Genomic DNA, 26,238 nt, shown 5'->3' on the forward strand with positions numbered 1-26,238 from the left:
TAAAATAGATCAAATTAATTGGTTCCAGGGCTACAACTCAAATAGTTAATGTTTTTTGTTTTTTTTGTCAACTTAAAAAATTTGTGTTCCTTTAACCCTTAAACACATACCTCGGGCCTTAAGTGACCCGGGATGTCATTCGCTACCCTCCTTCTCATTAATTTTTTTAAGTTAGACATCAATCCTCTTAGTATTCCTCAATCAATTCATTATAAACAATATAAAAAATGTAAAAAAAATTATAAAAGAATGTAATTTCATTTTTAGAATTGCATTTTTTGTAAAAAGTGTATAGGGTCGCTAATGACCCGAGGTGTGTAGCAGTGTAAGTATATTTTTTCTGCACAACCAGAATCAAATCTTTGATGACTGACTAAGTGCAATTCACCTTTATTCCACAAGGCAATGTCTGATACACAATGATAAAGTGACATTTCACTTATAGTTACCGCAGGCAGAAAACAAAAGAATAGGAAGTATCATCAGCAAAACTTGAAACGGCTCAGCGATTTACTGCAGAGCAAGTACTGAACACAATCAAATATCACTGTCACTTGATGGTGGATCTGGTGAAGGTGTCAGCGATAAAAACATAGATTTTTTAAAGATGTTGAAACTGATAGTTTTGAGAATATGTTTGAGATCGTAAATATGAGCCAGATGCTGAATGTAATGAAATGAGCTCTGACGAGGACAGTGATGATGGTATAAAACATCTGCTCAAACCGAACCCTCCCAAGCTCCAAAAGGTAACAAAATATGATTCATTTTATTCTTCTGTAATTGTTTCTCTAATATCAGAAAAGTTTTATATATGATCGCGACAGGTAGAGATCCATGCTAGAAATAGATCCATGTCGCTAAAGACCTGAATATATAATAATGATTGACGAAACATTCATGCATTCAAGGGTTAACTCAATGTAGTTTGTTGGTTGAACACAATTTCATTAGAAGTTGTCATAACTAAAAAAAATGGATGCAAACTGTTCAACACTTTTTAATTTTTTCTTATATTCTTTCTATGCATTCGCATAAACATTGCATGTTTCTTTTAATTGGCTACTTTGGTCATTATTTGCCATAGAAACGAGCAGTTCTACTCAACCTTAGGGAGCCTTGTGCCTTTGAGAGCTGCTCTCTCTCTCTCACTCTCTCTCGCTCTCTCTCTCTCTAGAAACTCCCAGGCTACTAAACAGAAACCCAATTACCGGCGCAGGACACACCAGGCTATTACAGATATATCAACAATGGGGGATGTTGTGAAACACTGTTTTTCAGGATGTTTACTCACTGCACTTTATAGCAAAAAACATTAGTACGCTCATGTACAGACAATAAAGTGTGAAGTCCATATCGGCAAGTGACACGTTGATGATTTGTCCCAAGCTGTGGGCTTTACAGGTAAATTGTGCAGTTTTTCTCCTTCATGTTTTATGCAAAATAGATATCCAATGCTGTCATCGTGTGCGATAAATCCGGCTGCAGCTGGCCATATGATCAGATTAATTTCCTTCAATATTTGTGTCACTGATATGACACTGAGCACTGACAGCAAGATAGCGAAGAGAGATGGCGAAGAAGGAGAGAAAGGTTTCCATGACAACTACACATCCTAGACAAATGACACCGTTTGAGGACAAGAGTAGGCGATAAGAAAAGAATCTGTGCATGCATGTGAGGAAGAAAGAGAAAGAGAGAGCGAAGATTAGAATACCTGGTCTGAGTCAGAATATCTTTGACTGCTGGCAAGAACTGCTGTTTTACAAACCGTTTTATATGGTTAGTTGTTACATCAAAGTAAAATAGTAATTATTAAAGGAATAGTTCACCCAAAAATGGGTTGTATGAATTTCTTTCTTCTGCTGAACACAAAAGAAGATATTTTGAAGATAATGTTTTGTTGGTAACCAAACAGTTGATGGACCCCATTGACTTCCATAGTTTTTTTTCTTCTCCATACTATGGAAGTCAATGGGGTCCATCAACTGTTTGGTTACCAACAAAATATTATCTTCAAAATATCTGAAGATAATATCGGAACTATTCCTTTAAAAAGAAACCAAAAATTGATGCACCTCTTGATGGAAAGAACATCACAACATTTATTTCAATCAAGAGGAGCATCAGGTTTTGGTCAAGATCTTGTATTGACAATGCAAGAGTCCAGCACTCTGTAAAGTCTCCTCCAGCACATCCCAAAGACTTTCAATGAATTTAAGATGTGGACTCAGAGGTGCCAATTCATGTGTGAAAATCATTCTTCATGCTGAAGAATTCATTCTGATGAATCTTGACATAGTCATCCTGGAATATGGCCATGATGTGTCTTCCTACATGGTTGTTTAAGGAATGAAAAGCTACACACTCCATCATTCAGGGTTAGAAGAACTGTTGCCCAACATATAACATGCTAGAAACATAATAATCACTGCAGTAATGATCCAATCAGACCCATTAGCATTTGCCTATTTACTTTAAACTTCAAATTTAATTTCCTATAGAAACAAGGACCAAAGCCACCTTTTCTTGCTTCTATTAGGAGGAGTTGAAGTGTCTTACGCGTCAAAAATACACGGCCAGTCCGTTAAAGTGTTGCACATTTATTTTCACCAACGCAAAAACATGAAAAATCCTTTAAATTCTTTCGGCCAATACTTCCAAACAGCGCTCAAGTATGGCTCCAATACCTTTGGAATCTTACATGTCTTAAAACCGTACAAGATATTCCTTAGATTTCGATTTAGACAATTTCCTCATTTTTAACAGCCAGACGGTAAGATACTGTTTCTCCTTCTCCTCCTTCCTATCCTGAATCCCTCTAGCTAAAACAGCACTTGTATGAACATATAAGGATGAGTGGCTTTAAAGATAACATCAAGTAAATTATACAAAGAAAACTTCGAGTAAATGCAGTACAGTAAAACTTCAAGTAAACTATACAGGAGAACTTCAAGTATAATCTGCACATAAAACAGAAATAAGCTGAGAATAATAATAATACAAATTGACAGCATGTTGAATTTGCTCTTACATTTCCCATGTTGTTTTTATAGTTTGTAGTACAGTTTGTAGAACCCTATAGCTACATTTTTTTGAGTAGCCATCTCATTACTGGTTTTCCTTTCTGTGGTGATTAAGGCTTATTGACATAAAACCTTCCAATCAAAAGATGATTACCGATAGGTCAAGCGAACTGCACAATCCATCGCTCTTTCGCTCTTTCATCAATTCATTTTACACTTAATTCATCTGCAGCAGTTTAAACACACACTGTTTACACAGCCATCATGGCCTCCATGACGTCTTCTGGTCTGATTCAGAGTGTCCATTGCTCCATCAGACCTTTCATTTCCTGTTGTTTCACCCCATCCCCCTCCGCAGGTCTCGGTTTTACCCCACTATATGCTTATTGTTCATCCACCATTTGACGTTACCGCGTCTCTTAATGACAAACTCCCAGCTGTTACGGTGCAGCTTAGATGAGGTGGCAGTAATCAGATGTGAGAGATTATCTCAATTGGCTGATCTGGTTTTTCCACATTTGACGTGTTAGTGTGCATGTGAGTGTTTGAGCGTGTGCATGTTTGATCAGTGAAGCCTTTTTAATTACACAGTAAATTAACAGGAAAAAGGAGCGTTTCGCATGACTGAGTACTTTCGACGCTAAGAAAATCTTTTGAGTTCCCGCCAAAGTTGATGCAGTTAAGACAGATGGTGTAGTGGCCAATAGTCTTACGTGAGGTCTCTATTTTCTGTCCAACTCTCCAAACGCTTTTTTAAAGAATATAAACATGCATGTCACTCATGAACCTTTCTATACTCTTCCTCATCTATTTCCAGGTGCAAAGTCTAACGTGTTTGGTGTTTAATGCAAACAGGTGTTGCTAGGTGGACGTGGATGAGTGAAGCTGCTTCAGCAAATGGACTGTTTGCTCAATAGCGCATCTGATAGGCTACTCTGAGAACAGACCTGTTGATTTATTTCCATACAATGTCTGGCTGTTTGTTAGCATTCCCATTCATCTCAATGACAGTTGCTTGGTTGTTGCATGGCACTACAAGAACATGCACAGTCCCAAGCCTCAATAGACCAAAAGTCTATTAAATGAAAATGAAACACATTTATTGGGAGATATTTGACAAGATGTTACAGATTTTAGAAGTATGAGTTCCATGAGAATCACAAACCCATAATATTTACATACTGTACAACATTCATATTTAACTATACCACACACATAACTGTTTTTATGCAAAACAAAGAGATTGAAGTTTTATTGAATAGTATTAGGCTAACACAAATTATTTGTTAAAGTTGCTCCAAGTTTTGTGACATAGGCCTATTTCTAAGCTGCTGAAAAAAAGGAATCCCTTCTTTGCCGCCATGTTGCACATCACCAAGAATCACAACTCTGTGTTTTGGGCATCACCAACAACTGCAAGTTTTCCATTTGAAAACACTTCTTAGTCATTCGTGTGCTCGGAACGCATAAATATTTGACTTCACTTGAGGCCGCATAAACCATGGAGCCAAGTAATGTTAAATTTACCCGGAAATGCTTCAGTATCCTGGACTCGTGTAGGCAAACCGGTAAAAAGCTGAAGAATAAGGATTGTGTTCGTGTACACTAACTCTCTGTCTGCCTTTTATAAAGTGAAACGTTCTTAATAATGGCCTTGTCCTGTTTGTTTATTTCGAATTCACGGGCAATTCTACAGAAGTCATGGCAACTAAATACAGCTGATAACACTATCTATTCAGAGATACCAAGAGCAAAAGTGTAGGCGGGAGCACTCTAGTGACATGCACAGCTTCATAAACTCCATACAACTAATGGACATGTGGCACAAAACAAAAGATGCTGAGATCAAAAGAGACCGGTGTCTGTCTCAACAGGCTCAAAGTGCACGATTCCAGCCTCTCTCTCTTTAATACAAGCACTTATCTTAGCACGACACTGCGCCTCGTGTTCATCTAGTGGACTGAGCTTCGACAGATCGCTCTGTCTGGGTCATTGTGACAATGAATAAATCTGTGAGATTATTCATGGTTGCCTTCCTCTTCATGGTCTTCTTAGTATACATACACAGGGCTGTAGCTGGTGGGAATCATTCTGTGGACCACAGTTTTTAAATTCTATTTGTGAAAATTTAGAGCCCTTTTTTACTCACTACAGCCATGTTCATACATGCATGACATTTCATAACAATTTCTGTTGATATGTCATATACTGTCCATAATGTTATATTAAAAATTTATATTTTCGTGTTTACAACATCTTATGTTACCCCCCCCCCCTTATATATATGTGAATTATTTATACTGTAGCCTATAAAAAATATAACATGAATGTGTATTTCTTACCAGTTATTATTGATGTTTTTCAGTTAAGTGACTTCTAGTATTTCAATGATGTCATTTGAGTTTATTTCACATTATATTTCTTCAATATTTATTTTAAAATATTAATATTTGGAAAGTAGCCTATTAGTCTGCCAAATCAAGATCAGTTGGAAACCAACATGAAGGAAGCCATTTTGTTGTCACATGAGAAGAAAACCTGAGAGGACCCCATATAACAGTCTCAAGGTCAGTAAGTGTTTTAGAAATATTACATATTTGGAATTTTATATGAAAAAGCATTGTTCAGGTCAAACGAGTAACCCTTGATAATCATTATTTAATTATCATTGTTGTTTTAATCCTTGTTAAGGTGTGTAAACTCATCAAAAGATGTCATACTTTTTTTTTTTAATGGTATAAGTGCTTTTAAAAAATCTAGGAAACTTTTTATGCATTGTGTTACATTGCTTTATTTTAAACCAAACTAGTAATTTTACTTTCTTTTTTATTTTTCTATTTTCTGAGAAGCTTTTAAAAGATTTCTTGAGAGATCCTGTCTTTGATGCATCTATCTGTCTATATCTGTCAGTGTGTCGATAGATAGATAGATAGATAGATAGATAGATAGATAGATAGATAGATAGATAGATAGATAGATAGATAGATAGATAGATAGATAGATAGATAGATAGATAGATAGATAGATGTATTTACAAAACATATGTTTAACATGTTGCCAGATTTCTGTATGGGAATGCATATCATTGGTGTTTAATATGGATATATGTTTTGCACACGCAGCTCGTGTAGTGGAGCTGTTCAGCGCTGCGGTGCTGAAACGTTCTCATGACGCAGGCGGTTACGTCAACTATTTAACAATTAGCGTACTGAACAGCCGTTCCCTTCTTATTTATCATTATAAATTATATCCTTAAATTAGGATATATCTTCTAGTCTATTAGGCTGCTGAGATATTAATTTGAACAGATGTAAACTATTCAACGAGATCTAGCCCAGAACCTCCTATATGAGGGTTTCGCGAACATATGAGAGCAGTATTGCCCGTGTAATTATTTGAACAAAAGCTTCAATTCCTGCTCAATTTCTAAGCGTAATAAGCGTCGTCGGCTATTTATAGAGAAGCATTCCCCTCCGCTTCCATGCGCAATTCACCCCCGCCCGACTCCCCCGGGACCGGAGCATCCTACCCCAGGTAGAAATTGACGTCAGAGCGGTTCGTAATTTGACGTGTAAACATCCCTTCCCCTTCCACGACTCTCTCATTGGTGGCTTTCCATGCGCGTTCAATTACTCGCTCACACTGCATCAGAATTAAGAAGAGAATCTAGCGTTATCCAAGGAAGGCTTTTGTAGCTGGGCTGATATTTCTTGTTTACATAGTCTGTATTTATTTGTTAACTTATTTCTATTTAATAGTTTTGCATTCGTCGTGATCACCCAGATCATTTTTAAGTGGTTGTAATTGATTTGAAATGGAAGAAAGATGTCGTCCAATGTTGCTGTGCAGTGTTCTTGCTCTGTTCTGTGCGCTGGTGTCCTCCGCTGTGGACAGACAGTATCTGAACGAATGGGCGGTGGAGATTCCAGGAGGAGCCCACAATGCGCGATCCATCGCCGACGAGCTCGGATACAAATTAGTCCGACAGGTAAGTCACACCGAACACTGTGTTTTTCAGGGTAAAACACTTGCCTCACACACATCTGTATCTGTATCAGTGCTGCATGCAATTGTATATTCCCAATATGTTGTGTAATGCATTTATTCATAGCAACACTGTTGCTTTTCCGGATCATATTTGATCTGTTATGTCGATATGATTGTGCATTAGAAAAACGTGTTTAATCAGTTGCCAGAACATTTGCTTAACCATTAAAACACTGAAGCATCTGCTGGGTGATGGTTGAATGTGCTTTGCAACTAGGATGCTTATTAGTTTTGTATAATCCCCATAGTTAGTTAGATCTGACATCTGAATTTATCTTGATTTTTTTTCTTTAAGCATTTAATGCAACAATTCCAATTGTAGATAGCAATAACATATTTCATGCAATTTCTACATATACTATAATTCAGACATGCCACAGTGTCAGCCTATATAATTAAAAATTCACCTGTTGTGTCAGTAGTTCTCTTAGAAGAAGGTTTTATTCATGAAAAGAAACCCAAGTGAGCTGCATTTTTAGACCTATTAATAATTCTATTTTTTGTGAAGTAGCTTCAGGCCGACTAGACCAGACAGATGGGAACTGCGTCATTATGACCAGGCTTAATTTAGCTCTAAATATGAACCGTTCTCTTCAGTCAATTCTCTCTTTTGTTTGTCTGCAGATTGGGGCGCTGGAAAACCATTATTTATTCAAGCGGCACAGTCACCCTAGCAGGACCAAAAGAAGTGCGGATCATATCACCAAACGTCTGTCGGAAGATGACAGGGTATGAGACTTTTCGCACTGTTTTCGTTCTATGTACAGTACATGATAAGAAAATGGGCATTTATTCAAAAACTCATCTGAGATGGGAGTACGGAGGCTTATGTCATGTATGATATTCACAAAGAACAAATCATTCCTATTCACAACAGTTTGAATGTGCTTTTGATGTAGGAGATGAAAAATAAATGTTTTGGACTTGGTTCTGAATGGCACCTGTGGCTTCTCCTTTAGGTGTCTTGGGCCGAACAGCAGTATGAGAAACGAAGGGCCAAACGTGCCCCGCTGGGGACAGAATGTAAGGACTGTTCGGTGGACAAACTCTTCGACGACCCCATGTGGAACCAACAGTGGTATCTAGTGAGTCTCGACATCTTCATTTTCCTTTGTCAAAAGCGCTGTTTGAACATTCATTTTCATCATCTTAAAGTTCTAAACCTTGATGTACTTCACTAAAATAATTTAATTTGAAATGATTTTTTTCACTCAGAAGTTGCTAAATTTCACAAAGATGTACAAAAAATGGCACATATCCATTGAATTAAACATCACACTTTGAGGTAGAATGACTGAAAGAGTATTTTCTTGTAAAACGGACTGTAATCTTTCATTTACAACTTGGAAAAAGCATTTTTTTTATAGTGTCCACCTCTTTTATGAGAGAATGAACGATTCATCCCATGAAAATCAGAAACAAAAGGATTATACTATACATTTTTATACTATAGATTTCACTATAAATCAAGGATTATAAGTAATATATACAGTATATATATATATTAGTGCTTTAAAAAAATAACCACGATTAATTGCATCTAACATAAAAGTTTGTATACATACAAGTGTGTGCGTGTGTGTGTGTATATATATATTGTATATACTATATATATATTATACATAATATATATATGTGTGTGTGTGTGTGTGTATAGTATATACTGTATATAAATTATATTTATTAGTGCTTTTAAATCGATTATATGCAATTAATTGCATCTAACAAAGTTTATATATATATATATATATATATATATATATATATATATATGTGTGTATGTATGTATGTATGTATGTGTATATGTGTGTGTGTGTGTGTGTGTGTGTGTATGCTTTGTATGTTAGTTTGTATATTTACATGTATGTAAGTAACTTTTATGTTAGATGCGATTAATCACGATTAATCATTTTGACAGCACTAATATATATTATATTTGTATAAATAGTTTGAGAAGTTAGGGAAACTCTCTCGATTACATTATTCGCGGTGTTTCATAGGAGTGGGTGGCCAGTGCTAAGGTGTTTTCGCTCATTCTCATTTCCATGGTAACAGCATGTTAGTCATTCGGTAGACTGGATGGATATGTGTTATATATCATGGCTTAAAAACCTCAGATCACAGTTTGACTTGAAATGTTCACGTGTTCTTGATAAAAAAATAACAATTTCCAATAGTAGAACCGATGGACTTATGTGCTCAAATGCGGAACCCATTAAAATCATGAAACAGCTTTGTTGTGAAAGCCATTGTAACAATCCTTTTTGGTGAATTACATTTCCTGTCAGTTGGCTTTTAGTACAGGGTCAGTTGTCCCTCTGGACTCGAGCACAATGTGCGGTCGTTGAAGCCCAGTGTTTTTAAGCTTTCAGAGCTCATAGTATGGCTAAACAAAAATTAGATGGTAAAAGAGAACGCTTCTTAATCACACATTAGTACCAATTTACTGAAACACAATGGATTGATGGGTTTATCTTATGGAAGCCAAGCTCTTAATGCCAGAGAATGGCTTCCGTACAGTCACAGATGGGAAGGATTCAGCTGGCTCTAATATGGATCACAGCTCATGGTTTATATAGCAAGTCACTCTAATAAAATTGAAAACATCCATTTGCATTTCCGACTGAGGGATTAATTTTTTGGACAAACATTTTACTCTAAAACGCAATTTAGCGGTGGCACGAACCAGCAGTGACCTTTTGTTCTTTTTGCTTCAACAAGTTTCTAAACCTCTTCATTCCTGTGTCGAGTCTGTTTGTGCGAGCGCCGCCACCTCTTAACCTAATTGCTCATGAAGTTCCTGCCCAGTTTATTTTAAACAGTGCCCATCACTAAATTTAGCTCATTAGCTGATGTTCGTTTATTCAGAATCAACTCATGAGGCTAACAAGATGAAAGATACAAAGTGAAAAATTGAGTTCAACTAAATATCCCATTCATTGGATTTTAAACAGTAATGTATGAACCTTTTGAAGCAGACCTACCATGGGCTCAAAGGTTGTGAAGTGATGGTATAAGCTACTGTAGAAACCACAACTCTGTGATGTTTACTATTAATAAAGATTAATTGCTGAATTCTGCGCAACCGATACACGTAAATTGTGCCAAAGGTGCTTAGAAGTGACCTCTCACTCCCATGAAGCATTGACATAGCTGTTTCCCTACTATTTGAATTATTTTTGAGTTTTTAGCAATATGTGATTAAAATGCAAAAATATTGTTATACAGTATATATTTCATTTTCTTGACTATAATTCATATATTTACATTATGCATTGTTTCTGATTAAATCATGTCGTTTGCAAAGCTTCAAGGAATGCAGTTTATTAGCTAATAGTTTTAGTCGCTTTTTTCATGTTTCTTCTTGTTGTTGTTTTTGCTTAAAATGAAAGTTTGTAATGCTTTGATTTATCTCAGAGGTTGGTTTGACTTCTAACCCTTTTTAATGCAGAATCTTTTGAATTCCCTATGGAGAAAATGAACAGAAAAAAAAAAAAAAATGCTTCAGAAACCAAGGCTGCTGAAAAGTGGGCGGTCTCCTTGTGCTCCATTGGTCAATTTGAGTGATGATGCAGTGAAAGCAGGTGGTTAAAAGGGGACAGAAAGAATGACGTTCAATCTAAGGAGATGAAAGGGTAGATAGAAAAGAAGGATATGGATTTATGGAGGAGAAAGACGGCTCGGAGAATAGATTACATTTCACCAGAGAGGACTGCTGATAATTCAATTAAAGAGATGACTCATATCATATCTTTTTTTCTCTGTATTGAAAACACTGTGTGGTTCTATTTGTATTGAATCTATGTACACGGAAGATTTTTAGACGTTGCACTGTGTCTGACTGCGTCTCTTCTGAGGCAATGATCAAGCTAGAGTGTTTATGCACCTACCGATATCTGAGACGCCTAGTAAAAGTTCTTGACTCACTTTAAAGGTGCTATGGAGGTAGTAGATGAGTGACGTGGGGCTTACAGTCCTCCTGAGGTTATGTTGGTTGTGATTGTGCTATGTGGCAGAGAGGCGTCATGTGTGGCGGGTCGTTTCTTTCACTCCCCCTTCCCCCTCCTGTCTTTCCAGAGTGAGACCTCAGCTATGAGTCATGCTTCATGGTAGAGTTACTGCAGCGTCTATGCATAATTCGTGAGCAGATCATAGACCTCTTTCTTCCTCTCTGTCCTTTATTCTATCACTATTATGCTTCAAGAAGCTTTGGTACATAACTATATATACTATACATATAGTTGTGTTTTGAATAAAGTGACAAGATTTTTTTAATGAACGAATCATTTTCATTATTTTCCATGTAAGTGTTTTGTGAAACACTTTTAATAGCTTTTTCCAGCTTCCAAAGAGCAATTCTAGGAAAATAGCCTAGGCTGTGTGGGACAAGCATACGGAGTGAATACACCCCTTCTCTAATGGAGTAGGTGTTTTAAATCTGCACAAATTTAACTAGATATCTGCATTGTGAGCAAACAGAATAGACTGGAACTTGTTGTTTTTGGATTAAATGAATAGATGAGGCATTATTGAAGCTTGTAGTTTAGGCCATTTTTGACTTTTTTTCCCTTTAGCCAGAAGTGATGGAAGCTCTTTTTTCACATTAAAAAAAATGCTTTGCAAATCATAAAAGTGAGATGCTAAGGCATAATTATTGAATTATTTACATAAAGTCGAAATTAAGAGAAAAGTCATTGACATAAAAAGTAATTATGATATATGCCATATACCTACATATGATCTCATAATTTCAACTTTGTATTTAATAATGTGTACATAATATCTTACATAATAATCACATTTTATGTGATCATTTTGACTTTATATCTCATAATTTCAACCGTATCTCAAATTCAGACATGGGATTGCTATGACATGAAAGCATTCATTTTATTCTTATTACTTGTATGAATCACTCAATACTCAAAAAGACACTAATTTGTGACCACTTTCTATATGTCGTGGGCTGTGTCTAAAATCGCCCCCTATACCCTTAAATGGGGCACTATTTGAGGGGACAGGCATTTGTAGTGTCGGAAACCACAGTGGACGTTATCAAGTGCACTCATTCGATCCCACTATGCACCGCAATAACGAGTCTACAACCATAGATAAATATATACAAATGTATGCGCAGCTGAATCCATCCATTTTTCAAACCGCTGGTCCAATGTGGCTACAGCGTAATATCATACAGGTATAAATTCCTTTTAACTTGATTATTAAATTGATTATTAAGGTTTATACATGCTAGTTTCCATGACAGAGTTCAAGATAAATCTTTTCATCTTACTACTGAAGCTGCCAGTTTGCTAAGATTCAAATGATTATTAAACGGCAAGCACAAACTATGCAAAAGCGGCAGCCCTTCCAGCGCACTCAGTGTCCGAATTCACTCACTCGTTTTCATTCACTCCTTCAAGTGAACTATATTAGTGGAGTAATGTAGGGAATAGTGAATGAGGGTATAGGGGGCGATTTCGTCGTGATCTACAGAAAGAGACTGAGCGAATCAGTGAACTAATCTGATTCATTTTATTGAATAGAATCAAAAGATTCAATCAATCCAAATCCTAATAATCCTAACTGGATGGCAAACTCTGCTAATACATTTGACACTACTCCAGTTTTATATATTTGCTGCTTAGACTGTATTTCCCAACACTGCGCAGAAGCTCTCTGATATTTAATTATCAGTCAATAAGAAAAAATCCCCACATGGTCTAGTATGGACTGAAAATACTCTCCACAAACTAAAAGGTCAGCATGGGCGATTATATCGCCGGCTTTCATTTTCAAGCGAACAAGCTTTTGTTGGAAGGGTCAGTGGATGTGTCATACAAAGAGGCTTTTGTCTTTGTGAAGAGGTTGAGAGTACCTCAGAACGTTGAGTGGTACTCATGTATATGACGCTGAATTACTCACATATTCACTCAGCACACTTAAACTGTCTTTCCTCATCCTCCCCTATCAGCAAGACACCCGGACGTCTTCATCCCTCCCCAAACTGGATCTACACGTGATCCCGGTCTGGAAGAAGGGCATCACAGGCAAAGGAGTGGTCATCACCGTGCTAGATGACGGCCTGGAGTGGAACCACACCGACATATACCCTAACTACGTGAGTGTGTCGTCGTGCAACGCCTACTCGACTACCATCCGTAAACCTCTGCGCTGTAGTTTCCATGCCAACGGCTACCCCTTCAACCGTACGGAGGATTATCCATAGTGACACCTACCACGACACGAGCAAAGCCGTTTGATAAGGACTTCCAGTACAGAAGGCCACAAACAAAAATCTCACTCGCTCATTCAAAGCTATTTAAAAATTCAGTCTGAATGTGTGCCAATTACATAAGACTGCAGTGAGCCCAGCATCCCTTTTTTTGCAATAGAGACGACTCATAAATCACAGGATAATATCAAACATCTGTCTCCTATTAGGATTTGAGTACATAGTAGCATCAGCCGTCGCTCTGCTGTTGGCTTGTTTACAAACAGCAGTCTTACAAAAAGAAACCCTAAAAGAGACCCGTATGTGTCTGATGCTGGCAAGTGTGGCAATGACCGCTTAATGCAGACTCATGTGTGCACACTCATGTGTGTTAATAATGCTTTTTAGTTTTATTTGCATTGCAACTTGTAGATCAAATTCAAAGTGTTTTACATGTCACTTAAAAAACAGCATATAAATATAATAAACAAATATAAATAAAGTAGGTAGTAACAACCAACACAGTAAATATAAAACTATAGAATTTGATGTAAATAAGTATGGATCTGTAAACACTGTCACATGAACTCATAGGTTGCCGCATTTCACTGTAAAAAGTGAACAGTTGGATCAACTTAAAACAATTAGTTCAATTGGTAACACCGAAAGAAATTAAGTTTTCTCAACTTAAATTATCAGATTGTTATCACATTTAAGTTGAGAAAACTTAATTTCTTTAGGTGTTACCAATTGAAGTAATTTTTTTAAGTTGATCCAACTATTCACTTTTTACAGTGTACGCCATGCTGAAATTTCCATAATTATGAAGTTTTCTGACAACGTATTCTGTTTGGCAGCATTTATCCCAAACTACAATTCACGTTTTGGGCAAGTTCACATAAAACGCGTTTTTTTGCTTTTAAAAGCATGAAATGCAGGGCAGTGTAAAAAACAGCAAGGTCCCTAAGACATGTTTTTTTTTTTTTTTAGTTTAACTTATCTAACTTGAGCGCTGTGCAAGCGCACCTGTCAAAGACGTCCAATCGTCCATTGTAGCGAATGAAAAACTATGGAAAAACAGCACCGTTGACTACAAAATCGTTACTTTTTTGGTTATGAGACATTTTATAAAAGCTTAATTGGATTTCTACGTTTGAGCATTTTCACAGAAACAAATAGGACATGTGTGTGAACCGCTCTGAGTATAATCTTGTTAATTACAGTAATTCGACTATGGGAACACTGCATAATTCGGCATTTAGTCATCATCTTAGGATATAGGGCCTAACATATTTTTATACAATTTGACATAAAATTAGTGCTTTCAAATCGATTAATTGCAGTTAATCACATCTAACATAAAAGTATGTGTATGTTTGTTTACATATATATTTATGAAATTCTGTTAGATGCGATTAATTGCGATTAATCGATTTGACAGCACTAGTAAATATGTACTAGTAAAACTCTTTGCCATTCAGTGTGATTAGAAACAGTAAGAGTAGTGCGCTTCTAATACGAACATATCTGTAGTTTCTCTCTTCCTATAAAACATCTGTCTGCAACATACTGACACTACTGATAGCCTATTTGTTCTGTGTATGCTAGAAAAAAATGTCTGCAATCATTGAAACCCTAATTGTCTGCTCTCCTCGATGTAGGATCCTGCTGCTAGCTATGATTTTAACGACAACGATCCTGATCCCTTCCCCAGATACGACTCCACCAATGAAAACAAGTGAGTGAATGAATCCCTATACTCTTTAATATCTCCAGATGAATGGACAAAAAATCTCAAGAGATCTTAGGATCATAACTGCTGATCCAAAGTTTTTAGCCTTTCAATTATCTTTAGCACCACATACATGCAGCGATAACTGATTCGTGACTGGAAAATGTTACAAGCCTTGGAGTGTCATAGTTGTTTTCTGCCCTCTTTGAAGAGATTTGCAGATTTATTTAACATCATACTAAATCTGTTCAGGGAGAATTAGACCAAGCTGGCATTGCTTTCCATCTTTAAGCTGCTATGAAAGAGAACCGACAGTGTCAGTAGGTCTGATCTGAGAAGGTCTGTTCTCCATCAGGGAACGAGTGTAATCCATTCCAATGGTACACACATCACTTGAGCTGTCTTACATAAGAGGATCAGAATTCATGCACATCTATTACTTGTAATCGAAGTGCATACATGCATAAGCAAAAATATTTCGATTTTTTTTGTTTGTTTTTGAATTAATTGTTTAATTTAATCAAATTAATCCCATTTTACAATACTACATATCTGTGCCAGAGGAAAGCATAAATAGATTACAAAAATGACAAAGTATATACACAAGCACGCACACACACATATATATACATATATATGTACACTCAGTGTTTTTTGCTTTATGTACAAATGCAGATTAGTGTCTCACATCATCAGTGCCTCAGGGAACATGTCAAATTGAAGTATTTTAGATTTGCATACAGGTCAGAGAGCATATGTAATTGCAGTAATTTCATGTTGTGTTATTTATTAATTAAATCAACATGATAAATTGACAGTCCTAGTGAAAATTAAGCTTTGAAACAGAAAAATAAGTGGTCATAAAAATAGAAACACTCATTATTCTTCATCCATGTGGTTGTGTGTCTATGTCAGTGAATGACTCATACTGTGCAGCTAGTTTTTTGTTTTGCTCACGCACACACACACAAACACTCATAACACTTATAAAGGCACATGCAAGCTCGTTCAACCTCTCGCCCGCCCATATCAACATATTCTTTTGTCAGCTGTGCTCAAGGTGCTTTGCTATGATTGTCTGTACCGTGTTAAATGCATCAAATGCATTGGTGTTTCAGATGATGGTTATTATGAAGGAGGGAAACAAATAATCATTAATAGTTTTCAAGAGAAAACATTTTTGCAAATTACTCCCTGCAAAATGTAATGTAAATCAACAGTTATCCATTGATAGTCTAATCTTTGACATCAGCCACTGAGTACTATTTTTCTTCCGTGATTATATATATATATTTTTTTTTTTGGTGATTGCTAAAACTAGCATCATCTTTAATATTGCTTACACTCAGGATAAAGCATATGAACAAACCTAGCATCATCATTAATATTGATACCCATATTAATACCCATAGTGCATGATATGATGTCTCAAATCATATGGTTTCTTAAGAAAAGATTGCTTTTATAAGAGACTGGACTTTTGATTTTCACTTGGCAGACAATTAAATGGTCAGAAACATAATAAACTATAAACTATATCCTGTGTTTTGGATCAGTGAGCAACCACACAAAATACCTACCAACCACCAAACACACTAGCAACCACCTAGCAACAATCCAGAACACCTTAGCAACCACCTAGCAACTATCCAGAACACTAGCAACCATCTCTTGGTGTATTCCTTGAGTCCGAAGATCAATGACAAGGATTTTGTCTAAGGCGACAAGCTCTCAATTGGCTACAAAGACTCAACTGACTTGCAGACTTTAGAGCAGATGGGACAGGGAAAGGTCGGGTTGCTGTCGTTGGGTACTTGGGCAGCCAATTCTTTTTCGTTTCGCTTGGGCAGTTTTCGCTCTGTGTTCTTCAAATTCCCTGGCAGCCTTCAATGTGATGTTTCTCACTTAGATCTATCAGATGCCAGTATCTCCCAGGCTTGAGAGTTAATATCAGCTTGTATCAACTGTTGCTTCAGCTGGTCCTTATAGCGCTTGCGTGGGGCTCCTCGATTTCACTTGCCCTGGCAAAGTTCCCCATAGAACACTGCTTTTGGCAGCCTCTCATCATCCATGCGTAACACATGTCCTGCCCAGCGAACCTGACACAGTAGCAGCATATTCTCAATGCTTGGCAAGCCCACTTCTTCCAGAACTTCTCTATTTGTCTTGAAGTCTTGCCACTGAGTTTCCATAATGGAACAGCGACACTGTTGATGAAAGCGCTCAATCAGGCGGATGTGCTTTCTGTACAGGACCCATGATTCAGAACAACACAGCAGAGTGCACAGCAGGCGCAATGAGAGGTTCTGCCAGGCACATTTTTGGAGGCGGCCAAAGGAGCAGGCTTTGGCGAGTTGGTGGTCCACGTCCTTGGATATTGTTGCATCATATTAAATGATGCTTCCCAAATAGGTGAATTGGTCCACTGCGTTCAGAGGATGGCCATTGATGTTGATCTTGGGTAGATTATAGGTGACTTTTGTAGGGTTCTGGTACATAACTTCAGTTTTCTTCAAGCTGAGACCAAATTGGACCAAATTCAGCAACCATCCAGAATACCCTAGAAACCACCTAGCAACCAGCCAGAATCCCCTAACAACTACCTAGCAACCATTTATCAACCACCAAAACACACTACTGTCATGCAACCACCCAGAACATAATAGCAACCACACAAAACACCCTAGAAACCACAGAGCAACCAGCCAGAACACCCTAGCAACCACCTAACAACTATACAGAACACCAAAGCATGTAGTAATGCCCTAAAAACCACTAAGACCTTAGCAACCACACACCAGTCCACTATGTAACCATGTTTGCAAATCTGTGTTGGTCCACACATTTAGATATAATGGGTTTTGAACATGCCAGCTATATTAAATTTGAATGGAACTGAATTGTAACCCTATTCTCTGTTGTATGCCCTCAGGCATGGTACCAGATGTGCTGGAGAGATTGCCATGCAAGCAGACAACAACAAATGTGGCGTCGGAGTGGCCTTTAACTCGAAAGTGGGAGGTGTGTGTTGTCACAATGTGTTTGTCCACTTTTGGTATTTTTTTTTAACCAGTCAGGTGTTTGTATTCAGCAACAATGAGATGACAACATGATTATATAACAGCACTGACTTCTACAACCAGTCTTACAAATACAAAATCCACCTGTCCATGTCCACTTGAACATATAAGCGTTAGTGAGTCATAACATTACAGCAGCACATTTAATCGTCACAATTCAAACACAATGAACAATTGTACATTAGATTGTTTTGACCTCTCCATGAAGGGTAATCTTTTGTGCTTTCCATCTGCAGGAATACGAATGCTGGATGGAATCGTGACAGATGCCATTGAAGCCAGTTCGATTGGCTTCAACCCTGACCACGTGGACATCTACAGTGCTAGCTGGGGCCCTAATGATGACGGGAAGACCGTAGAGGGGCCCGGGCGTCTGGCCCAGAAAGCTTTTGAGTATGGTATCCAGAAGGTAAGAAGTGTGGGAATTGGTTTTACTGGACCAAATCTAAAACTACCATCCTAGCAACCACCAGAACACACTAGCAACCACCTATCAACCATTCAGAACACCCTAGCAACCACCCAGCTAATGCATTGTGCGTATGGCATGGATCTCTTAGCACAAACCTGTTATAATCTAATAATCTCTAAATAATTGTTTTCACTCCAGGGGCGTGGTGGGAAGGGCTCCATTTTCGTCTGGGCGTCTGGTAACGGTGGGCGTCAGGGCGACAACTGCGATTGTGATGGATACACAGACAGTCTCTACACAATCTCCATCAGCAGTGCGTCTCAGCAGGGTTTGTCTCCGTGGTACGCTGAGAAATGCTCCTCTACGCTTGCCACAGCCTACAGCAGCGGAGACTACACGGACCAGAGAATAGTGAGTCTTCGCTTATACATTTTCTTGCTCTTATGATCGTAATTATTATATTGCTTTTGGTTTTCCTTGTGTCAAATAACTTGATTTCTCTTTGGAGATCAATAAAAACTAGTGCTGCAGCACTGTCAAATTAGTACTGCTTACATAAAAGTTCAAGTTAAAAATATCTCTGTTTTTATATATATATATATATTAGAAGTATATATTAGAATTGATTAATCTTGATTATTCGATTTGACAGCACTAATAAAAATAGATTGTTTGACAGTTTTGAGTCTTTTTTGGTTGGTGTGTTAGCTTGTTCTCTATTGGGTTTTGTTATGTTGGCATTTAATCTTTGATCTTGTCTTGCAGACTAGTGCCGATTTGCACAATGAATGCACAGAGACACACACTGGCACGTCTGCATCTGCCCCATTGGCTGCTGGGATATTTGCACTGGCTTTGGAGCAAAAGTATGTCAACATCTTGCATTTTGTATGTTGTTTGTAGGATTTCATTGGATTTACATCAGTTTTCAGAGTTAATTATTTTTACAAGAAGTGATTTTAAGTATTTGAATAGCATATAAAATGTCCACCCATTTGGATTACACATTTTTTAAATAAATTTAATGTCATGCATATTTATCAGTCATGCATGAATAAAAAGTTTAGGAAAACAGGTAAGATTGCTGCACTCAAAAAATCATGTCATAGTTTATTACTCACTATTTGCAGATTTTATTTTAATAATCATACTTTCGAAATGCAATTGATGGGAATAAGCATAAAATGGATGCAAATTTTATTTGCAATTCAAATAAAAATTGAAATCTTAAGTTTGAGTGTGCATTTCAATAAAAATGTGCATCTATTCTCTTGCTCTCCACCCTAGTCCTGATCTGACCTGGAGAGACCTTCAGCACTTGGTGGTTTGGACGTCTGAGTTTGACCCCCTGGCCAATAACCCAGGCTGGAAAAGGAACGGAGCTGGATTGATGGTCAACAGTCGGTTTGGGTTTGGCCTCCTGAACGCCAAAGCTCTGGTGGACCTGGCTGATCCCAAAGTCTGGAAGCATGTTCCGGAGAAGAAACAGTGCATCGTCAGAGATGAGACGTTCCAACCAAGGTAGAGTTTAATGAGTTTGCTTCCAGATGTTAGGCGCAGAAAATTCAGCTTTTTTCAGCAGAGGCAAGGCAGTGGTGTTGCACCTCACGCATGGAAGACAAAGCCAGCCTGATCTCCTGCCATCTGCTACTGCGCTCAGCAATGGCAATTCATTAATACACACATTAATGCAATAGATTCTGTGTGTGCGTGTGCATTTGCGCCCATCTGTTGGTTCTTTACAACGGCTTTTGTAATTCCTACAGAAGGATTTAATAGGAAGATATATTTTGAGAACTTAGAACTGGAATCCATTCCGGTTTTTACTCAATAACCAGAGCGTTGTTTTTCCTCCTACATTTACGTCATAAAAACTCTTGAGATTGTGAAGCTTTAGTGTTCAGACAAAGCTCAGCTAGAAAAACTGCACCTGAACAGATGTTTCATTTTCCTGGAACTGAATTTCACTATAACCGGATGTCCTAATGCAAATGTCACGACACACATCATAATGTTGTTTATAGAATGCCACGCAATCACACACAGCACAAGCTGCCAGTTGCGAATCACTTGGCATTTTTGGTATTTGCTACACCTTATTTAAAAACACTGTAGAATGAGAGTCCGTCCATCCATCCACCCACCCATCCCTATCCATCCGCCGTTGTTTTACCATTTGGTACGCATTATCACCATGGCTCTTGTTTGATGCAAATTCTGTGCTTTTCAATGTAATCTGCAGGGATTATAGTGCATTTCACTGATGCATATCTGTCTATGGAACAGTGGGCAGAAAAATCCCTTCATTAATGTTCAAACTCAGTGATCGAAGCTGATGATAAAAGCACGTTTTAGCATCCTTTCTAAATTCATCATGTGAAACAAATGGCTACAGGCTAGATTATACATTATACACATAAATATTATATATTTTTAGCATATTTTATGCTCACTGAGAATGCATGTATTTGATAAAAAAAAAACACCAATGTTGTGATATAATATCACATTTTAAAATACATTTTATTCTTAAAAACTATTTTAAAATGTAATTTATTCCTGTGAAGGCAAAGCTAAATTTTCAGCATCATTACTCCAGTCTTCAGTGTCACATGATCCTTCAGAAATCATTCTAATATGCTGATTTGCTGCTCAAAGTACACTATTATTCCACTCCCTACATTGCCCGTGTGTTTCCTTTGAATCTTGTCGTTGCTTAAGCCATGCTTAGTCGAGCTACATGAATCACTATTTGCAAAAAAATATGTTTAACTGTTAACACTTTTTTTGTATACAGACCATTGAAGGCTGCAGGAGAGATATCCATCGAGATCCCCACTAAGTCCTGCGCAGGACAGGCGAATTCTGTGGTGTCCTTGGAGCATGTGCAGGTGGAGGTCAGCATTGAGTACACACGGAGAGGAGACCTCCACATCACGTTGACATCTCCGTCAGGTGAGACATATACTAAATGAAACACTAGCACGTGTACATTTGGGAATGAGAACACTGATTGTTGGGTTTGTCCCATTAGGTACTACCACAGTCCTGCTGGCGGAGAGAGAGAGGGACACATCATCCAACGGTTTCCGAAACTGGGCCTTCATGTCCGTGCACTCTTGGGGAGAGAATCCCACCGGCACTTGGACCCTGAAGATTACTGATACGGTACATATCAGCATCTCCGCAAACAAATATCAAATGCACATGGAGTGTCTGCTAATCACAATCCATTTCCCTCTCTCTCTCTCTCTCTCTTGCTAACAGTCAGGACGGATGGAGAATGAGGGTCAGATTCTTAGCTGGAAGTTGATTTTGCACGGGACATCTGAGAAGCCTGACCACATGAAGATGGCGAGGGTGTACCTGCCCTACAACGCTGTACAAAACGATCGCAGAGGAGTGGAACCGATGGAAGACATGATCAAGGTCAGAAAAGGAGCAAAACTTTAGAAGATGCAGAGAAGAATGTTTGTTGAAATTTAGGTTCACTATATCTACAGTTTCTATACTGATCCTAGTGAAAAAAACCTATACCAAAATATATTTATTTCATACTAAGTATACTACAAATGCATTAACATATTTACTGACATACTGTAATGCGTGAGGGTTACTGATATAAATATTATAATGAAACTTTATTTGGAGTACTTCTGTATTGCACAATGCACATTTCTTAATATTAAGCCTTAAAATGTGTTTTAATATCACTCTTAGTAAGGATAGAATGATCTCTGTATAAGGTCAGTCTTTAAATTCAAGATATTTAAATTGTACCTAAAGTATACTGCGCAATCAAATATACTTAAGTATATCTTTATTTGGACTTCAGCACTATTTCCGGATAACTGAAGTGCATTAAGTACAAAATTAATTGATCCAATTTAGCAGATTTGAAGTATTTCTGTTTAGTATACCAAATGTACAAATGCAGGGTATTTATATTAAGTACATAATATGTAAATGTATTTGTAGCGTAAAATAAATTTATTTCAAATATATTTTAGTATATTTATTTTTCACTAGGGGAGTGTTAACAATTCATACACTCTCTGGCCAAACATCGAACTTCAAAAATGGCATTAGTTGTGGATGCATGCTTTTGTTGTCTTCTGTTCTGTTATATGCATGCGTCTGATGGACCTGTTGGAAAGAAGTGGTATGCAATTCCTCCAGTCTTAACTCAATCTCCTATCCCTCTGACCGGCAGGAACCTCCGACTCCAGCTCACAAACCTGAAATTTCAAGTCCGGTGGATCCAGACTCACTTCCTTCCACAGCCTCCTTCAGTGTCCCAGAGGAAAATCCAGCTGTTGCTTTAGGCCCCTCCTCTGCCAATCTGGCCCTGCTGCGTCTCCTCCAGTCGGCCTTCAACAGGCAGATGCCGGCGGTTCCTCCGCACGTCCTGGCGGCTCCTCCCAAGACCTTTCAGCGCGAAAGGATCCCACCGCAGAAGCTGTACCAGGCCCTCGACCAGCTGAACCGCTTCAGGGGCTCCGAGAACGGCCTGTTCAGTGACTACAGCGACAACTTCTACAGAGCCCAACCGTACAGGCACAGAGACGACCGGCTGCTTCAGGCGCTGTTTGACATGCTCGGGGACGACCAGCAATGAGACAAGCGGGACGGAAAATGAAGGACAGGAAGAGTAGGTAAAAGAGGCCGGATGCCCTGCTGAAAAGACCAGCTTAAGGCCCCAATATACTTTTTCATTCTTCGCTGTGGGGGTAAAAAGAAATACCTTTTCAGCGCTATACTGTTAGCAAACATCCCGACACCAGGAAGTTCACTGTTTTGAACTGGCCTGATTTTGTTTGAAATTCCATCACAGCAGTTCGTTCTTCATTTTGCTCAAAGTATATCGGGGCCTTTAGGATTCCCAGCAACATAGCCATGGTTGTTCACCAGCAAAAACTGGATTCGGAAGGTTTTGTTAGTGAAACAGCATGTTAAACTGGTCTTGGTATTTAAGTTTAGCAAGTTATGCACTGCAACTTAAATAAATGCAGCTGGTGAACCTGACAAGCTTGTCTTTTCAGCAGGGCGAATGGGCAAGATAGGAAATAAAATGGTACATAGAGGAACTTAACGGGGATGAAACGAGATCATGGATGGCATATTGTTCTCTTCCAGACAAGCTTGTTTTTATCTGCACATGTAGTTATCAAGTATAAGCATTCTAAGGCCTGTGTCTGTCAGTGTGAGTGTTTGTATATCTGTGGTGAACAGCCAGCTGTATTTATCTCTCAGTTTTGAACCAGGTTGCTACGATATAAAACCAATGACAGGACCAATCATGGCGTCTCTTGCCATTTGCCCTCTTGATGATTTTTCTCATGTTGCCTTCACTGCCACCAACTTTTGCATGCTATGAAACCGTTTACATTAGGATCTTATGAGAATATTCTATTATAAAGATGATGATTGTAAATTGTAAAGATTTGGGAAATTCTCATTCTTCGCAGAATCAGTCCTTAAAGTTAACACGAAATCTAAACTGACCCGATTTACTCAATGCACGTTCTTGTGCACCATTTGTGAGTGCAAGCTATTCCAAGTGCATAAATGTTTGTCTTAATACTTTAACAAAATATAACGACAAGCCTTTTTGACTGATGTCACACATTTCTCTTTCAATCTGTCCCTGGTTCTTTTCTGAAATAAAACACCCACTTTTCACAGGTCAAATTGATAGCTTTTATTATTTAAACACTGTTGTTTTTCTAGAGCAGGGTTTCTCAACCAGGGTTTATGGACCTCTAGGGTGATTAATGATGGAACTACAGGGAGTCTGTGAGACTGTGATAGAAATCCCAATGCCAAATAAAAGGTGCACTGGGAAACTTTTTCCTGTAAACATATTTTATCTGTAAACAAAATTGAAATTGCTTTTATTCTAAATTGGGTGGATGATAGAAGCATCATGACCATTTAAAATGATTAAATTCATAATTAAAGCTAATAATTATGTATTGAAGGGGATCAGTGTTTGTCTAAAATACTGAAATGTGCTAAAAATTATTATTAATTTATTATTATTATCAATTATTATTATTATTGAATTATTATCGTTATCTAAAACAAAAAACAAAAAATTTACTTGAAAAAATAAACGTTTGATAAACTAAATTAACTAAAATTATAAATAAACATTTATAAAAAACTAAATAGACATATATTTTTTAAAAACGAATAAAAATAACAAAAAACAAAATGACTAAAACTTTAAGTAAATTTAAAGTGAAAACAAAATATAAAAAGAAAATGTAATACAAAACATTAACAAAAACTATAACTATTTGATATATATAATTATATAATATATAATAACTATAATTTAGCAGACAGAAAAGTTTGGGAAACCTTGTTTTAGACTAAAAGACATCAGTAACACCTGGTTCTACTACTGAGTGTTTATAGATCACTGTAACACTTAAGATGACAACATTAGAGAACTATCATTCAGTAAACTGTACAGTACCGAGGACATGTACCTGTGGGACACCTTGAAGCCTAAATTTCTCTGCCCTTTTTTGCACAAATGTTACCATGTACCTCTCCCCTGCTCTCTCTAGAAACATCAGCTTTATAAATTATCTCTAAATAGTTCAATTATGGTTTTAGAACTCATGGAAAAGTGATCCCAAGCAACTGAGTACATATCAACTGGTTTTGTATTTTAAAATTCATAAAACAAAGATAAAGTTTTATTTTTCTAAGAGTTCATAGTAGTTTATGAGTACACAAAGTAATATCTATATAGAAGAACCCTAATATATTAAATCACTATTTACCTCATAAGCCTAAATCGCAATTCCTACCTGTCTCTTATGAGTATATGTTGTTGTACCTTTAGCCTGAATGTCTCTGGACTTATTTCCAATGAACTTTATCCAGCTGTTGTGATGATGCTCTGAAAGGGATTGTCTGTGATTTGCATTTGTAAAACAGGCTTGAATGTTCCTGCTCTATTCTATTTTCGCACAACCTAGTGCAAATGTTTATCATTTTAAGTTAACTATGTTAAGTTACCTTTTAAGTTGAATGCTAAAGTAATTCAGAAACCACAGTTCTGTTTTTATTTTTTAAAGATATAATCTGAAATTGTTGGAAATGCCAGTTTGTCAAAAAGAAATGATTTAATAAATGTTTGTCATGGTTCAGCACATCATTTTTATTATTTTATTTTTTAGAGTGGAGGAAATTATGAATTGTACAGTAGCCTATATTTAAAAATAGCCAGGCCAGGTTTGGTGGCTGTAACTGTAGCCTGATCTTCTGATCCAAATAGAATGTGTTAAGGTGAAAAAGAAAAAAAAAAAGGGTGACCGTTTACACACACACCTTGTAATTTTTGGTTGGTGTTTATACCAATTTACGCTTCTGTCCAAAGTTGTTTACAAAATATATAGTTTAATGTATATCGATATGAAATGACTTTTATCATAATAAACTGAACAGTAATATTGCAAGCAAATTTCTTGTATATGCATTGTGTAAGACTCACTCAATAATCATTCTTAATTTTTAAAGTTCAAATACCATGATGCATTTGTATGGATGCATGTTGGATTGCAGAAGAGCTTTCTTTCAATGACACCTCCACACATGTTGAGAAAGAGAGTAAGTACTTAATTTCCTGCTTCACTTCATTAATAATTCAATGCATGCATGTCGAAAGTAACATACCTCAATAAACTGTAAACTGGCCAATATATTCTTGC

General features: G+C 37.3%; 1 protein-coding gene across 1 annotated transcript; it reads left to right on the forward strand.

Moving 5' to 3' along the window:
• The first annotated feature begins 6,675 nt into the window (after positions 1–6,675).
• On the forward strand, positions 6,676–24,107 carry pcsk1 (proprotein convertase subtilisin/kexin type 1). The gene is made up of 14 exons (XM_079847358.1): positions 6,676–7,014; positions 7,698–7,802; positions 8,033–8,158; positions 13,048–13,194; positions 14,949–15,025; positions 17,952–18,040; positions 18,336–18,508; positions 18,710–18,922; positions 19,277–19,377; positions 19,799–20,032; positions 21,309–21,466; positions 21,546–21,679; positions 21,779–21,940; positions 22,725–24,107. The coding sequence occupies exons 1-14, from the start codon at positions 6,841–6,843 to the stop codon at positions 23,127–23,129; spliced, it is 2,298 nt and encodes a 765-aa protein (XP_079703484.1). The 5' UTR covers positions 6,676–6,840; the 3' UTR covers positions 23,130–24,107.
• Positions 24,108–26,238: the final 2,131 nt, after the last annotated feature.

This window comes from Squalius cephalus, assembly GCF_949319135.1.
Source record: "Squalius cephalus genome assembly, chromosome: 17".
Lineage (NCBI taxonomy): Eukaryota > Metazoa > Chordata > Actinopteri > Cypriniformes > Leuciscidae > Squalius > Squalius cephalus.

Coding starts and splice junctions, on each gene's coding strand:
- pcsk1 (XM_079847358.1), top strand. CDS start 6,841: ATGGAAGAAAGATGTCGTCCAATGTTGCTGTGCAGTGTTCTTGCTCTG. Junction 18,509..18,709: donor TTGAGTATGGTATCCAGAAG/GTAAGAAGTGTG, acceptor TTTTCACTCCAG/GGGCGTGGTGGGAAGGGCTC. Junction 19,378..19,798: donor GCACTGGCTTTGGAGCAAAA/GTATGTCAACAT, acceptor TCTCCACCCTAG/TCCTGATCTGACCTGGAGAG.